The 19111-nt window shown below is 34.5% G+C and overlaps 1 protein-coding gene across 1 annotated transcript; it reads right to left on the bottom strand.

The window, feature by feature from the left end:
- Positions 1 to 22: 22 nt before the first annotated feature.
- On the bottom strand, positions 23 to 16307 carry notum1b (notum, palmitoleoyl-protein carboxylesterase b). The gene is made up of 11 exons (XM_067387064.1): positions 15911 to 16307; positions 10762 to 10814; positions 10595 to 10690; positions 9230 to 9290; positions 8990 to 9048; positions 8793 to 8895; positions 7142 to 7333; positions 4094 to 4191; positions 3714 to 3861; positions 3563 to 3610; positions 23 to 3468 (listed from the first exon to the last, which is right to left on the bottom strand). Exons 1-11 carry the CDS (start codon positions 16180 to 16182, stop codon positions 3156 to 3158), a joined length of 1443 nt encoding a protein of 480 aa, XP_067243165.1. The 5' UTR covers positions 16183 to 16307; the 3' UTR covers positions 23 to 3155.
- Positions 16308 to 19111: the final 2804 nt, after the last annotated feature.

The following is a 19111-nucleotide window of genomic DNA, read 5'->3' as shown; positions in this document are numbered from 1 at the left end:
TTAAAACATGTTTTGGCCATGATAAGAATTATTATTTTTTTATGAAGGCATGCAAATGAAACTGCAACATTACACAGGTATGTACTCTTTACACAAATTCATTTTTTTTTTCAAAATCACTCATAAATATGATTTACATAAAATAAATAACAATACAATGTAGCTTAAGTTTGTCTTCTGCTTGAACATATTCTACAAATCAGAAAATAAAGTCTGAAGGTGAATGTCAGGAAACCTGTCAAGAACATTTCATCCCAAAATCAAAAGAGAAAAATTAGTAATTTATGTTTAAAACCCTATTTTTATGACCATTATGTTTTATCATCACTATTATTATTATTGTGATATTGATTGATTTTGAGAGCTCAATGTGTGCAAACATTTCATACTGTTTGGTGTTTTTTTTTTGTGAAGAACTTGTTTTTGACAGGTTTTGTGAGATTCTGTAATCTTCGCTGGATAATATATCCAGTCAGCTTAGTTTATAGATGTGTAGATGTTCATATGAAACATGTCCATGTGTATGAGGTGTTTGTGTGTTCGTCCATCTGTCTCTGTTGATTTTGGTATCCAGATTTCCAGTATTTGGGAAGTTCTTAAAGAAGAAGAGCTTCATTATTATGGGCTGAACCGAAGGCATCAGCAGCGCAGAGAGACTTTGACCTGTCCATCATCCTCAGAGGAAGAGCGAAACGTCCGTCGAGTTCATTGCCATCACATGAACCTGATTCTGGAGAATATGGCAGCTGTTTAATCACACACACCGACTCTAATACAACCCTCAGGTTCTGCAGTCTATTTCAGGATTGATCACAGCTGATCATCTGTCCGATTTTATGCCGGACATTGAGAAATTACTGCTGCCCATTTCCAAGCCCAATGGGCTTCCATATGGAAGCTTGTTTTCACCATAAAAAAATAAAAAAGGTAATTAAGACTTTTTATCTCACAATTCGGACTTTTTTTTTCTCAGAATTGTGAGACAAAAACTCACAAGTGCGTGTCATAAAGTAATAATTGCGTGATATAAAGTCAGAATTGTGAGATAAAGAGTCAGAATTGTGAGATATAAAGTCAGAATTGTGAGATAAAGAGTCAGAATTGTGAGATAAAGTCAGAATTGTGAGATAAAGAGTCAGAATTGTGAGATAAAGTCAGAATTGTGAGATATAAAGTCAGAATTGTGAGATATAAAGTCAGAATTGTGAGATATAAAGTCAGAATTGTGAGATATAAAGTCAGAATTGTGAGATATAAAGTCAGAATTGCGAGATATAAAGTCAGAATTGCGAGATATAAAGTCAGAATTGTGAGATAAAAAGTCAGAATTGTGAGATAAAGTCAGAATTGTGAGATATAAAGTCAGAATTGCGAGATATAAAGTCAGAATTGTGAGATAAAAAGTCAGAATTGTGTTATAAAGTCAGAATTGTGAGATAAAGTCAGAATTGTGAGATAAAGTCAGAATTGTGAGATAAAAAGTCAGAATTGTGAGATATAAAGTCAGAATTGTGAGTATAAAGTCAGAATTGCGAGTATAAAGTCAGAATTGCGAGATATAAAGTCAGAATTGTGAGAAAGTCAGAATTGTGAGATAAAGTCAGAATTGTGAGATAAAGTCAGAATTGTGAGTATAAAGTCAGAATTGTGAGTATAAAGTCAAAATTGTGTGATATAAAGTCAGAATTGTGAGATAAAGTCAGAATTGTGAGTATAAAGTCAGAATTGTGAGTATAAAGTCAGAATTGTGAGTATAAAGTCAAAATTGTGTGATATAAAGTCAGAATTGCGAGATAAAGTCAGAATTGTGAGATAAAGTCAGAATTGTGAGATAAAGTCAGAATTGTGAGTATAAAGTCAGAATTGTGAGTATAAAGTCAAAATTGTGTGACATAAAGTCAGAATTGTGAGACTTAAAGTCAGAATTGTGAGATAAAGTCAGAATTGTGAGATATAGAGTCAGAATTGCGAGTTATAAAGTCAAAATTGCGAGATATAGAGTCAGAATTGCGAGTTATAAAGTCAAAATTGCGAGATATACAGTCAGAATTGTGATATAAAGTCAGAATTGGGATATAAAGTCAGAATTGGGATATAAAGTCAGAATTGTGGAGATATAAAGTCAGAATTGTGGAGATATAAAGTCAGAATTGTGAGTTATAAAGTCAGAATTGTGAGTTATAAAGTCAGAATTGTGTGATATAAAGTCAGAATTGTGTGATATAAAGTCAGAATTGTGAGATATAAAGTCAGAATTGCGAGATATAAAGTCAGAATTGTGTCATATAAAGTCAGAATTGTGTGATATAAAGTCAGAATTGTGTTATAAAGTCAGAATTGTGAGATATAAAGTCATCTTTTTGATTTTATGTCATCATCATTTTATTTTGTGGCGGAAACAAGCTTCCATAACTCCATATGAAATAGTCACTATTTTATACTTTATCCAAAGGTATATAATTAATAAATTACTTAAAAATAGGCTGCTACGTTAATATTAAAAGTGATGTACATTTTAGACACAATTTTGTCAATATTGACTGTTTTTACTTTATTCCAGCAAAGAAAATAGTTCCAGGGTCGTGTTCGGTTCCTGAATGATCCTGCGTTTTTGAATGAATCGGTTGAGTCAGTGATTCAATGACTCATTCATAAAAAAGTTACTTGCTTTGTTCCTGAATGAATCAGCTGTTTCGAATGAATTGATTGAGTGAATGAATCAATGACTCACTCATTAAGACACCTACAGGCGGTTTCAGTTTCATATTTTAAAGTACATTTACGTTTTATATTTCAGTATTCATTAATCTACATTACTCTCATAACGTTATTGATGCAATTGTAACTGCAGCTTAAATGCACTCTATAAATACATCGTAGTGGCAGTCGATACTGAATTCATTTGATAACAGCCTATAGCGTCAGTTAAGGGGATGCACACATTTAAAAAGGTTAGAAAAGCTGCCCTCATAAAGGTCAAAATGCCCCTGGAAGTCAATTTAAGAGGGCAAATATCGCCTCTTAATGGAGAAGATCATTTCCTGCACTGCTTATTATTCAGTCTACAGAAAAGCACACCCTAATTGATCACTAACAGGGCCGGACCTTTGAGAAAACACGAGTAGGATGTCGAGGCTTTTTGCGTGGTCTCTGTGTCAGGTGCCGTTACTGAGCATGCCCAGTAGTTTGTTGGGCTCCATGCCCTGCTGCTGTGCCATGCGCTGCACGTCGAAGCCCAGGTGCGTGAGGAACTGGACGACGCTCATCTCCTGCCCCGTCAGCTGCTCTCTGATCGTGGGGCACGTGGGGTTGCAATGGGGCCACGGACAGCTGTCAATCAAGTGCAGGGGGCAGCCCCTGGGCGGAGCCTGAACGCTGCTGCCGTTACCGTGGTTACGGAGGCTGCGGTCCCAGCACTGGAGCGCTCGTGGAAGCGAGGTACCTTTCACGTGGATGTCCATCCAGTAACTGGATGAAAAAAGAATTGATTTGCTGTCATACGTATTTGCATAATGCAAACTGTATAAATATGATGATTGTTCATTATGATCTGTATACTCACCTTCTAGTGATGATCTCATGGGACAAACAGGCGGGAGCAAACATGGCCCTGTCAATCAGAACAATCAAGGGCCAATCAGAGGTGAGTTTGACTGTGAAACATCTGATGTTGTCAGAGTTAAAGTCCTGAATCCTGTGAGAAATGTGCTTACGGGACGTTTTTGAGGGTGTTTCTGAGTTCACTGCCCAGGTTCTGGATGTATCGCCACTGGCTCTCCTGTACCGGCTGACCCGTCAGATGGACGTTATCAACTGTCAGCTGAGCCTCATCGAACAGCCACTGAACCACAAACACCGGCACTGAGAACGGGGCGAGAGACACAGACACACAGTGAGAGAGAGTGTGCAAACAGTTTTCAATTTAATTTTACCTTAAATTTGAGTCAATATGTTACTTTTACAAACTTTCCATATAGCTTTCATTCATTTTTATTTCAGTTTTAGTCATTTTTATTTCAGTAGTGCCTTAACACTAACAGCACTGGTGTGTGTGGTTGTTTCAGACACTAGAGGGCAGTGTGGACTCACGTACTCTTCAGTGTTGGATGAACCTTATAGCCAAAGAAGCAGTTCCAGTCCTCACCGCCATGGGCTTCACTGCAGCGCACTGGAACCACACTGCGCCAGTACCTGCAAACACAAAACACGGTTAGTCCATCTCTGTCAAACAGACTACAGAAGCCTGTTTCTGCCACATAAGAAAAAAACATTATGATAAAAATGTTTAAATTATGACACATCAATTATGACAAGACAATTGTCATACAAGTCATACTTATGAGATTATAAACTCAAAATTGACATAAAAAAGCAAAATTATGACATACTAAGTTATAATTAATAGATTAAAAAGTCAAAATTATGACATTTCATAAAAAAATTGAAATTATGACAAAAATCATAATTATAACAAGCTAAATGATATGAGAGTAAAAAGTCAAAATTATGAGATACATAATAACATACTAAGTAATAATTATGATGGGAAAGTCGAAATCATGCCTTAAGAAGTCATAACATAAGTCTTAATTATGAGATTTAAAAAAAAAAAATGGAAATGACAGAAATTCAATTGACAGAGTCAAAATAATACTAAATCATAATTATGAGACTAAAAAGGTCAAAATTATTTCCTAAAGTCAATTATGAAATAAAACGAAATTATGAGATAAAAAGTCATATTATGACAAAAAGTCAGAATTATGAGATAGTCTTTAGTTGACATACTAAGTCAATTATGAGATACTAAGTGAATAATGATATAAAAAAGTCAGAATTATGAAATAATCTTTAATTGACATACTAAGTCAATTATGAGATAAAAAAGTCATAATTATGACAAAAAGTCAGAATTATGAGATAGTCTTAATTGACATACTAAGTCAATTATGAGATAAAAAGTCATAATTATAACAAAAAGTCAGAATTATGAGACAGTCTTAATTGACATACTAAGTCAATTATGAGATACTAAGTGAATAATGATATGAAAAAGTCAGAATTATGAAATAATCTTTAATTGACATACTAAGTCAATTATGAGATAAAAAGTCATAATTATAACAAAAAGTCAGAATTATGAGACAGTCTTAATTGACATACTAAGTCAATTATGAGATACTAAGTGAATAATGATATGAAAAAGTCAGAATTATGAAATAATCTTTAATTGACATACTAAGTCAATTATGAGATAAAAAGTCATAATTATAACAAAAAGTCAGAATTATGAGATAGTCTTAATTGATATACTAAGTCAATAAGGAGATAAAAAAGTCATTTCGACTTTCCCATCATAATTATTACTCAGTATGTTATTATTATGACTTAGTATGTCATAATAATAACATACTAAGTAATAATAATGATGGGAAAGTCGAAATCATGCCTTAAGAAGTCATAACATAAGTCTTAATTATGAGATTTAAAAAAAAATGGAAATGACAGAAATTCAATTGACAGAGTCAAAATAATACTAAATCATAATTATGAGACTAAAAAGGTCAAAATTATTTCCTAAAGTCAATTATGAAATAATCTTTAATTGACATACTAAGTCAATTATGAGATAAAAAAGTCATAATTATGACAAAAAGTCAGAATTATGAGATAGTCTTAATTGACATACTAAGTCAATTATGAGATTAAAAAAGTCATAATTATGACAAAAAGTCAGAATTATGAGATAGTCTTAATTGACATACTAAGTCAATTATGAGATAAAAAGTCATAATTATAACAAAAAGTCAGAATTATGAGACAGTCTTAATTGACATACTAAGTCAATTATGAGATACTAAGTGAATAATGATATAAAAAAGTCAGAATTATGAAATAATCTTTAATTGACATACTAAGTCAATTATGAGATAAAAAAGTCATAATTATAACAAAAAGTCATAATTATGAGATAGTTTTAATTGATATACTAAGTCAATAATGAGATAAAAAAGTCATAATTATAACAAAAAGTCAGAATTATGAGATAGTCTTAATTGACATACTAAGTCAATTATGAGATAAAAAGTCATAATTATGACAAAAAGTCAGAATTATGAGATAGTCTTAATTGACATACTAAGTCAATAATGAGATAAAAAAGTCATAATTATGACAAAAAGTCAGAATTATGAGATAGTCTTAATTGATATACTAAGTCAATAATGAGATAAAAAAGTCATAATTATGACAAAAAGTCAGAATTATGAGATAGTCTTAATTGACATACTAAGTCAATTATGAGATAAAAAGTCATAATTATAACAAAAAGTCAGAATTATGAGATAGTCTTAATTGACATACTAAGTCAATTATGAGATAAAAAGTCATAATTATGACAAAAAGTCAGAATTATGAGATAGTCTTAATTGACATACTAAGTCAATTATGAGATAAAAAGTCATAATTATAACAAAAAGTCAGAATTATGAGATAGTCTTAATTGACATACTAAGTCAATTATGAGATAAAAAGTCATAATTATGACAAAAAGTCAGAATTATGAGATAGTCTTAATTGACATACTAAGTCAATAATGAGATAAAAAAGTCATAATTATGACAAAAAGTCAGAATTATGAGATAGTCTTAATTGATATACTAAGTCAATAATGAGATAAAAAGTCATAATTATGACAAAAAGTCAGAATTATGAGATAGTCTTAATTGACATACTAAGTCATAATTGACAAAAAAGTCATAATTATGACAAAAAGTCAGAATTATGAGATAGTTTTAATTGATATACTAAGTCAATAATGAGATAAAAAAGTCATAATTATGACAAAAAGTCAGAATTATGAGATAGTCTTAATTGACATACTAAGTCATAATTGACAAAAAAGTTAATTATGACACACTAAGTCATAATTATGAGACTAAAATGTTGGAATTATTACTTGAAAAGTCAATTATGACATAGGCCTACTAACTTAATTAGAAATTGTAACCTACTAACTTAATAAAAACATTGTAATTATGAGATTAAAAATCAAAATAATAACTTAGTATGTCATAATTTGTCTTTTTATGTCATAACTGTGATTTAGAAGAGCATGATTGTTTTCTTGTGTGTCTCTCACCGTACTCCTCTCTTGATGGCGTCGGTCGGCGCGCAGCTGATGGTGTCGATGCAGTCGCTGCAGCGGTACTGTTTATTATCCAGAAACCAGCCTGAGTCTGCCAGCCCGCGGACCTGAACAGAGCCGTGACCCAGATCCTTCAGCAGCTCCGACACACGGTCCACGTTCAACAGGACGCCTGTCCCGCCGGCGCTGTCAGGCAAAAGTCGGTACAAGACTGTTAACTAAACAACGTGTGTGTGTGTGTGTGTGTGTGTGTGTGTGTGTGTGTGTGTGTGTGTGTGTGTGTGTGTGTGTGTGTGTGTGTGTGTGTGTGTGAATATTTGAGTATATATGACATTGTATTTGAGCATATTTTACAGTTTTGTTATTGGTAACTATTAAAAAATGTTTTTGTTAGTTGAAATAAAGCTCATAATTATGACATAAAACATCAAAATTATGACAAACAAAATTATGCAATAGTCTAAATTGACATACTGACTCAATTATAACATACTAAGCAATAATTATGAGATAAAAAGTCAAAATTATGAGATAGTCAAATTATGACATACTGAGTCAATTATAACATACCAAGTAATAATTATGAGATAACTCGAAATTATGAAATAAAAACAAAATTATAAGATAGTCAAAATTATGACATACTTAGTAATTATGAGATAAAAGGTCGAAATTATGAGATATAGCCGAAATTGTGACATATTGAGTCAATTATAGCATACCAAGTAATAATTATGAGATAAGTCAAAATTATGACAAAAAGTCGAAACTATGAGATAAAGTCGAAATTATGACGTACTGACTCAATTATACCAAGCAATAATTATGAGATTAAGTTGAAATTATGACAAAAATAGTCAAAATTATGACATACTGAGTCAATCATAACATACTAAGTAATAATTATGAGATAGAAAGTCAAAATTATGATATATAGTCGAAATTGTGACATACTGAGTCAATTATAACATACAAAGTAATAATTATGAGATAAAAAGTAAAACTTATGAGATAGTTGAAATTATCACATACTGAGTCAATTATAACATAAGTAATTGAGATAAAAAGTCGAAATTATGACAAAAAGTTCCAAATTATGAGATATAGTCAAAATTATGGCATAGAAAAAGAAATTACAAGATAGCCGAAATTATGGCATACTAAGTCAAAACTATGACAAAAAGTTGAAAATATGTGACAAAGTCGAAATTATGACATACTGACTCAGCTATACCAAGTAATAATTATGACTAAAAAGTCATAATTATGACAAGTCAGAATTATGAGATAGTCGAAATTATGACTTTTTATGTCATTATTTTGACTTTGCATCTCATAATTATGACTCAGTATGTTTATGAATTATGAATTATGATATGACTTAGTATCATTTCAGTTATTTCATAATTATGACTGTCATAATTTTGAAATGGCATTTCATGACTATTGCCACTAGATGGCCTTAAAGCTCTATATAGAGCAATTGAACTGGAACATTGGGAATAAAACAACAATTTGAAGTCGATTTGCTTCTTTATGCATACAGGTATGTATTTAGACACTGAAAAATTGAGCTTTTTTTATTTTAATGTTGAGCATTTTGTAGTTTTGTATATTTCTCCATTTCTCACAGTCACTCACTCACCTGCTCCCGGCCAGCAGCAGGACTTTAGCACTGTCGAGTCCTTTAGTCACGAGCTCCTTTATGACCTCCTGAATGATCTGAGATCCCATGAACGCGTAATCATCTGAATACACACAGACACGACGTGTTATTCACACACACACACACACACACACACACACGGATGAATGTAGATGATGCAGATGTGTGTTTTTTACTCTGGTCTGTCTTTGCTGATGATCCGCTCCACACGTCACTGGAGCAGTACGGCACAAACCTGCAGACACACACTCTTATTACTCTGATGTGTGTGTGCATGTACTGTCCTCAAAATTAAGGAAACTCTGACCTATCCTACTTTACAAAAATAGTAAACAGTACAAAAATATAAAAATGCAAAAAGTTTTCAGTTTAGGCGTAGAAAACATTATTATCTCAGTATAAAGCTGTCATCTTACACTCTGTTTGCGTTCCACCAGTGTGGATTTTCCTCCGGCTGAGGAGACAGAATCCCTGTTCCTGAAACACACACAGTTTTCAGCTTTAAAGGTTTCGACACAGAGAATATATTATTTTTGAACACGCCTCCCTGTGGTTAGGATGCTGTGAGCGTTGCTAGGGTGTTGCTATGCAGTTGCCAAGATGTTCTGATTGGTTTTTAGGTGGTTTCTTGACATACTTAGGGCCATATAATTTGATTTTATGATTTTATTTTATCCCAAATTTGATTTTATTTTTTCCCCCAATTCTGTTTCTGCATTCTAATTTTTCTGGATTCTGTTTAAATGGTTAAATTAAATTGTAGTTATCAAAATACATATCCAATCAATTTAAATAATGAAGCTCATTAAATTTAACAACAACAATTTTCTTCTAAACTTCAACAACTTTAACAAAAATTACATTATTAGGACCCTTTGAAATCTGTTTTATTTTCCCCCAAATTCTGTTATTTTATTTTTTTATTTTCGTTTTTCTGGATACTGATTTTTTTTTTTTCTATTTTAATTGTTCTGGATGCTGTTTTAATGGTTTATCATAAAACATCCAAACAATTGAAACAATGAAACGTTCAATTTAACGTTTTATTAAAAGTTTAACAAAAATGAAATTTGTAGGGCCCTATGAAATCTGTTTTATTTTCTGTTTTTCTGTCCAAATTCTGTTTTTATTTTATTTTATTTTATTTTATTTTATTTTATTTTATTTTATTTTATTTTATTTTATTTTATTTTATTTTATTTTATGTATTTTTCTTTTTAATTTTTCTGGGTTCTTTTTTTTCGGTTTTAATTGTTCTGTTTTACTGGTTAAATTAAACTATAGTTATCAAAAAACATCCAATCAATTGAAATAATGAAACATTCAATTTAAAAACATTTTATTAAAAAGTTTAACAAAAATGACATTTTTAGGGCCCTATAAATTCTGTTTTATTTTTCCCAAATTTTGTATTTTCTGTTCTCATTTTTAGTTAAATTTAAATACTTATATAATCTATTTAATTCATAAAACTGTAATAATTTAATAATTTATTATAATTTTTGCAATAATTACAGAGATTTACAATAATTACAGAAATTCAGTGCTGTATGTTTTAAAGCTTCTAAAGTTATGATTTAATACAAATTTAATTAAACAATTCCGTGACATTCCGTGTTATACTGTAAATTGCATTTTTATGACTGGATATTGCTGAAATCATAGAGTGAGCAGTCAATTCATCGCTGTATTCTGAGAACTCAAGCTTAAATAAACAGCGGTCAGAGGTCAGGTTGAAAGGTCAGAGGTCAGGTTGAAAGGTCAGAGGTCAGGTGACTGACCTGTCCTGGTCGGTGGCCATTTACTGGAGCTCATGAGTCGTCTCATGGTCTCGTATCTGCTGTCGCAGGTGTGTTTGCTGAAGCAGTACCATCCACCTGAAACACAAACACGTCACATAACACACACACTAAAACATTCAGAACTCACAACCAACCGATTCACTCACCCTCCAGGAACATCAGCCACCGCCGGCTGCCTCGGGACTCCTTTATGTAGTAACTGAATCAGAAAAAGACATCAATATACGAGACATTAGATAAATGTGCACATCTGTTGTCGGCAGACTCAAGCGCGTGGAGTATGTAAGAAATTTAACGCGCATCTGTATACAGATGTCATGCCAGTGGGCGGGGCTTATGATGCAATGATGTATAACTATTGGTCTATGTCTTGCTCTGGAGGCAGTCATATGCAAATGTATTTGCCCATGTGACGTCACAGATCCCTCAATTTCAAAACAAGCTGTTTTGAAGCTTGATTAAATAAATACTTTTTTTATAATGAAGATAATTATTTTTTGAAACTTGCATAATGTTTTAATGTAAAAAGATCAAAGCAAATTTGATTCCTCATGTCATGACCCTTATTTCAGTTTATTGCCAAGGCAAAATTTCTTATTTTAAGTTTTCAACTAATATTTAGGGGTGAATTCAGGTTGGTTGGGACACTTTTTCCCAGTCATCTCAATGGGAAAATGTGGCCCTGAATTCACCCCCCATTTTAATTTAATTCAGCCTTATTGCAAATAACAAAAATGTTAAATCAACTCTGCTCAGAGAACATATGGTCCCTTTCTATATAGTGTTAAAATAACACTGAAGCAGAGTTAAAGTTAATGAGATAATATGCTGTTTGTGGAGATGTTTATTCAGATCTTAAGAGATTTAATGTCTTTAATCTTCAGTTGATTTCATTTAAAGCTGTGGCTGGAAGTCATTTGTAGTTATTGTGTTTCTCTTCAGTGATTCTGCTTGTTAACAGCAGGTGTTCATCACTAATGCTCAATCATAACTTAATTATCTCATTCACATTAACTCTGCTTCAGTGTTACTTTAACACTATATAGAAAGGGACCATATGTAATCTGAGCAGATTTTGCTGTGTAGTTTTAGTTTTATAGTTAATGATAATAACCCTGATGCAAAGTCAAAACATTAACCAGATCAACCAAATCGAGCGATTTGGAGCGTCTGTGTGTCTTAAATTAAGAACTGAATGTTTAAATTCCATTTAAATGTTTACATTTTATTTGAGTTAGCAAACAGGACACATAATTGCAATTCGGATGTAAGGAAGAAGAATTAAAATAAACTAAAGTGCTTGTAATTTTGCATATTTAGTTTAGATATGGCATCATTTAGTGGTGGAAAAACTTCCCAGAATGCATTGTTCATGTTCAATTTCTCTGAATTGCAGGTCAGTAAATTCCTCTTCCTATCGTTCCCATTCAGATGTTTCTGGGTTAATTCAGTTAAAATTCACACTCATAAACTTGAATTCTGAATGTTGCTCAAGTTCATCCCTGTTCTGAACAGCTGCTGAATCTCTCTCTCTCTCTCTCTCTCTCTCTCTCATCACACACATCAAGCTGGAGCGTGAAGAGACCCAGAATAAAGGCATCAGACACAGATAGATTTAGATTGTTTCATCTCATGGGATGAAGAGAGAGAGCATGACAGAGGTTTAGAGAGAACACATAAGCATCAGCAGTTGTAATTATAGGTCAGTGATCTTCACAAACTGCTTTCTGATCATTGATCATGTTTGTCAGACACAAGAATGTGTGTGTTTGAGGCACTCAGATGTGGGCAGAAGTCTATATGAGGGTATATGTGGTTATCCCATGTTTGTTTTTGTGCGGTTGTGTGTGTGTGTGTGTGTGTGTGTGTGTATCAGACGTGGCTCAGAGTTGCAGTCATATAAAGATCAGTGTCTCGTATGCTGGAATCCCTTTGATGTGTTTAAACTCAAACATGCTTCACCATTTCTGCATCTCACTGATTTACATAACACAGATGCAGAAAAAGTACATTCATATATATTATATTTTTAGTAGCCTATGTATATATAATGTCAAGCAACTAAAATATAAACATGTTAATCTGCAAATGTTATGATAACAATACAACTGTATTGTAATTAAAAATAACGGGAAAAAAACGAAAACAAAGTTACACAGTTGTCCATTGAAGCACTAATGTACCGTAAAAACAATGCATTCTATTTGTCGTTTTCGAGAAAGTAACCTATAGGCAAATATTACACAGAATGCATTGTTTTTATATTACTTATTACAATCAGGGTTGCCAGGTTTTCACAACAAAACCTGCCCAATTGCTTCTCAAAACTAGCCCAATGGCATTTCAGGGGGGTCCCACGGTGAAAATCGCATTCCGGAGCGTAAAATTTGTGTTTTTGGCGGGACTCCCCTTTTAAAATTTGCATTCTAGGGACTAAATATCACGTTATTTTGGGTCGATTCAACCTGCGGATATGAAAAACAACCCGTTTAAAAGTAGCCCAATTCCGCGGGAAAACCGTGAACTTAGCAAAACTGATTACAATGCATTCTGTAGATTACAATGCATTCTGGGTAATATTATTTGTCACTTTCGAGAAAATAGCGTATAGGCCTCTTAAATCGACAAATATTACGCAGAATGCATTGTTTTTATGATATATTACTGTTTCAAAGGAAAATGTAGGCTATTTTACTGTGTACATTTGTTTTGTTTTTTTACATTTATTTTTTAGAGTGTAGGCCTAGATATGTTTGTGTAGTGTTTTGTGTGTATACATTTAGTTAATACATTTTGTATTTTGTACACAAGTGCAAAGTATAGTCAAAAAGTGCATCCCAATTCGCGGACTTGTGCACTATTTTATGACGTTTTTAAGTACAAATAGTGCAAGTAGTGCATTCAGAAAATGTAAAAAAAAAAGTGCACTTTAAATACCCGGATGATGCACTAAATTAACGGGAAAAATAAGTGTGGAATGTTGGACACTTCATGCACTGTCGCAGCTTTAATTACACTGCGGAGGGGGATCAGACTGTTTAATGACAAAATAAACATATAAAATTCATACACTACAAGGATGAGTACATAGTGTATAAGTGCGTAATTTGGGACGCAATTACAGTCCCTTTAAGACTAGTTCCCATTTCACTCGGCGGCCATCTTTGAAATCTCTTTGAATGGGGAAACATCAAATTCTCCAAAGTTGTTTGCCAAGTTTTCGATTAAATTTCATATCTGAAACCACCAATGAAATCTGACAACAACTGTCTCACAAATTTTGTTTCTAAACGCTCGAATCATGACAAAAACGGCATTTTTCAAGCTGGATCAGGCTAATGCACATGCGCAATCCTCTGCGCGTCTGACCGTTTCTATAGTAACCGGAGCTTCTAATGGCCGCTGCAGTGAAGCAATTGCTGCGTCCCAATTTGCATACTATGCGTCCTAAATAGTATTCGAAAAAATAATTAGTATGTCCCAAATCGTAGTATGTTGAAATGAGTATTCCAAAGATACCCGGATGGTGTACTTTTTCCGGTTAGAATTCGAAGTGCAGATCCGTGCACACTTCTAACGGCTAATATTGCCAATAACACATTGCGCTGTGGACGAGGATTTGATTAGAACTACAAATACGAATAAAAAGTGTTTAAAAACTACAAACATGACGGACGTGCGAGGTACAACGGTTAAGATAAAGGGGCTTGAATGATTAATAAGCAGTGTCTAACCTGACAAAAAGATATGTTATCCACATTATATTTCATCTGCAACAGCATTGTGAACTTTTATAACGATGTGTTAGGTCATTAACTTTTAAATGCATCATTATGCAAAGATGAGGAGAGTTCTCTGCATGAAAGACCCATGACTGGCAGATCAACGTGCGACTACATTTCTCTCCGAAACGGTAGGAAAATAAATTTAATTCAATGTGGAGGATTTTAACTGTGACAAGATGATTGACAGGTAGTTTAAACAATTACAGGTTGAGTAACTAAGCAACAGAATGTCCGTTAAAGACGCAGTTATGACGAGGTAGTATGTCCCAAAACTTGAAAACTCTTCTACTACACACTCAAAAGTATGTACTTTTTCTTTACAAAAACAGTACATACTTTTAGGACGTAGTATAAGTAGGCGAATTGGGACGCAGCAAATGACTTCACCAATCTGCTCTTGTGTAGAACGCGGGACTTATTCCGCCATATTGCGCGTTCACTTTCTCCCATTCAAAACAATACGAGTGATGCATCTTGTGTTATTCTATAGACCTTATTTACCAGAGAAACAAGCGCGACGCCATCTTTACAAAATTGTCTTTGAACTTCCGTTTCGCGGTAGCTCTGTACATTCGCTTTCAAATAGTAATTAGTTGGTTAAGTGGATTTACTTGTTGTAGAGTTAATGAAAGTTATCATGAGCATTGTTATGTTTAAAGCAGATGTCTTAACAAATGTCAGTATGTCGGGAAGATTTTTAAAACGAGCAGTTCATTCATAAATGTAATATCGCTGTGGAAATACAAACCGGAAGTCAAAAGACAACGAGCGCAACACTGCAAAGGGGCGGGGCTACACAAGGTCTATAGTCTTTATCATTATTCTGCAACATGTTCTCACACTGAATAATTACAGAATTAATTTGCCTTAAATAAAATGGAGAAATTTTAATAATTTAATTGGAAGCATTTAAAAAATAGCTTGAAATGGTATGTAAACGTATAGAATATATCACTTCAGGTCAAATCAATTTTTTCCACAAACATTATTAGCAGCAAAGCAACTGATTAACACAAGTAGGCAAGGTAAAGACTTTATAATGATTTTTTTTTTTAAATTTCCAAATATAGACGCATTGCGGAACCATGTGCGCGTGACATCACTCTTCTCACCTGCGATGCGCGGTCAGTACACACAGCGCCATTATTTGCTTATTTTACTCAAACTGCTCAGAAGATTCCAAGACAAACCGAACCGAATTATTCCGAACATCTCTGCTGTCTGGGAATGTGAGGAATTAATATCTCAGTCTAATTATCCGTGTCTGTCACATATATACAGACACAAGTATAGATTGAGCAGATGTTTTATCAAACTAATATCTTACTGTAATTAATCACAGGTTCAGTTCTTCTGAGATTCAGTGAGTGAATCTGTGATGGACAATGACTCAATCCTTGTGAGGTTTGAACCTACAACCTTTCAGTTTCCCGCCCAGCAGATGTTTAACCACTACACCGCACGTCTACATCTAAAGCCAGACATGCATTAAAGAGAAACCGTCACTAACCCAGCAGGTGAGCCGTCGTTACAGGTGACCGATGAGTTCCTCAAGAACTGAAGCTTCATCTCCTGGTCCAGTTTCTGAGTTGAGCAGGGATAGAGGGATTGAGCCAAGTTTTTCACCTGAGTCATGAAACTGTCCATGTTTCCCTCCACAGCTGTGAAATCCAGAGGAAAACTCTCTGGTGTGTCCGTCCGGCGGCTCTGAGTCCGCTGACCCCGAACCCTCCTGCCCTCCACGGACCCAAGCAGCAGCAGAACCAGCAGAACTCTGATCATCTCGACGGTTCTGATCTGGCTGTAAATCCACAAGGGGTTTTCCTCCAGCTGAGATTCATGAAAACTTACTGAAGAAGCGTGGATGGTGAAGCTGAGTAAACGCAGCCTGTCTGTCCTCCTCCTGCGTTCAGATGACGGCAAGTGTCTGTGGCCCCATTATTTGGGGTTTTTATTGCTGACCTGTCAGCCAACCAGCAGAGAGGGCTGGATAAGTGGGCGTGACCCTATCCTGACTGCCAATCAGCAGGAAGGGCTGGTCAAAGGAGGTGTGGCCCAGTGACACATGTGTTCCTTTGATCTCCAGAGTGTTAGTGTGAACATCTGAAGAACTGTATAATGCTCATATTCAGTATGTGAATGTTGTTATTTACTACTATTTTTCAGTATTATGTTGTTATCTTCTACAATAACTTGTATATAAATTGCATATACTATATTTAGACACATGGCCCTAAAAAGTATTTATACACTTTTTAAAAAATCACAATATCAATGCAAGTGTCATTTACTGTAAAGAAAGATGCACAAATACACACACACACAAACCATATGTTGTAAATTCCCCCATAAAACACTGTTTTAACTCCATAGAGATTCTCAGTCTGACGAAATCCATGTAAAAATAACAGAATATTAATGCCATTTCCTGAGTGATGTGAGATATGAAACACAGTCACTCTAACACACGCGTATGTGTGTTTGTGCTCTGCAGGCGATTTCCTCATCAAATAACACTAAACAAATTCAGAAGTTTTTAAATGGGCTGGAAAAACATCCACAAGGAGCGATTTCCCTAAATGACTTCCGTTTGGCAATATACTGCCTTTGCTCAGAGAGGTCAGACAAACACGGCTGTTCAAAGGGCCGTTAGGAGAGAGTTTGAAGTTTTATTTCCTTTGCTGATGGTCTGGGCGTATAAGGACGGAGCTGTTTGTTTGTTCAGACGCTGGTCGTTTCGCCGGGGCTCCTGTTCTTCAGGTGAAAGGGTGCAGAGGAGAACTTCACTGACACAAACACACAATATAAAGCACAACAGAAATGGGAAATTATACAGGGAAAAAAACAGATCTTCATAAGGAAAAGCTTCAACACAAAGCGGGTTTATTTGTGCATGACTGTAATTTGAAATGCTTTATATAAAAATTATTTTAAAAGTAGTGTTGGAAGTCCAGTTTGCTGGCATGAGTCAAAAGTCCCGCTGAGCGAATATCATACACCCGATTGCTTATAAATGTAATAACACACCTCTCCTAAATAATCTGCACGATTTGACGCCTCAGTCATGAGTCGATGACAAACGGTGCGGGAGGAGTAGTGCGCTGAAGTTTTGTCCAGAAGAAAAATAATAGGTATGCAAGAGAACAATAGTGATGCTCTGCCTTTGGCAAGCACCACTAATTATACATTTTGTCTTAATAGAAAAAAATTAATTAAAAAATCATTACAAGTAACTTACAAGTTACTTGATCAGATTACTTTTTTCAAGTAACTAGTAAAGTAACGCATTACTTTTTTAATTTACAACAAAATATCTAAGTTACTTTTTCAAATAAGTAACGCAAGTTACTTTGTTTTCACATTTATTGACTGACAAATCTCCTGTCCCAGAGATGATGTGTCGCTGTGTGAACATGATGGTTATTGTAGTTCTAGACTAAATGTGAACATGCATTTACTCATCTCACTTGCACGAACATTCAGTATTCCTCAAAATGAATAAAAACTGTGAAATGCAATCTCAAAATTGATTAACTATTATGCCCCATTTTACAAGATGTAATATAAGTCCCCATAAGTCCGTGAAGTTTGAGCTCAAAATATTTTTTATTATACCATGTTTTAATTGCCTATTTTTGGGTCTGAGAAAAAATGCACTTATTTGGTGTGTGTGCCTTTAAATGCAAATGAGCTTGTGTTCCCCGCCCCCCCAAGCTCATGATTCCTAAACACTGAGGCATAAATAATACAGGAGAAGCTCACACAGCAAATATAAAGGCTTTGCACACTGAGTCCGAAATTTTCGTATGCATTTTTATGTATGCGTAATCCTAACAATTTGAGACCTTGCACACTGAGTCCGATGCGTATTAATGAATCCGATGTGACAAAATTCACAAACAATACAAAATGGAGTCTTCAAGCAGTGAGCATGTCCTCTCTCTTCTTAAAAAGAGAAAAAGAAAGAGGAAATATTGGGTTCATCCAATCCTGAGATTGCATAGAGAGAAAGGAGAGTTCACCTCAGCAAGGAGCTGCGTGATTATCCCGAGCAATTCCGAGTTTGCGTTGCAAGTGGCTCTGAATTGTCAAAACGTCTCTCAAAATGCATGCTACGGATGTGAAAAACGCAGAAAATCGAACCTGATCCAATTTTTTTTATGACGGACGAAAGTTTCGGAGGCAGTGTGTAAACGTGACTGACACAACGTGAGGTCGAATTTATTTTTTAACGTTTGAAAATTTCGGACGCGAATTTCGGACTCAGTGTGCAAAGACCTTAACTCTCAAAATGGATCATTTGTGATGCAGCATATCAGATTACGCAAGTATGGCATGTGTTTTGTGTATGTTTGTTAACATTCGATTCTGAATGAGTTTGATAGCGTGCTGCCCGAATAACGTGGCTAAAGCTACACACTGTTGGAGAGACTCAATAAGAATGAAGATTGGTCTTGATCTTGATCTTTGGTTTTGATCTTGAATACAGTAAAGGCAGGAACACACCAAGCCGACGGTCGGCCATCAGGCGGTTTTTGTTCATCGGCCTAAACTAAGTTTTCTTAGTGTGTTGCACATCGGCAGCTAAAGTTGGTTCTCGTTGGCTTTTTTTTGGCCGATTCGAAATGTTGAATCGCTATCGGAGCTCGTCGATCCGTCGGGCCATCTAATCATTATGTTTGGCTGTTCAGCTACTGCCACCTGCTGGTAT

The sequence above is a fragment of the Chanodichthys erythropterus genome, chromosome 6, assembly GCF_024489055.1.
Source record: "Chanodichthys erythropterus isolate Z2021 chromosome 6, ASM2448905v1, whole genome shotgun sequence".
Lineage (NCBI taxonomy): Eukaryota > Metazoa > Chordata > Actinopteri > Cypriniformes > Xenocyprididae > Chanodichthys > Chanodichthys erythropterus.
This window is presented reverse-complemented; position numbering and strand designations above follow the sequence as displayed.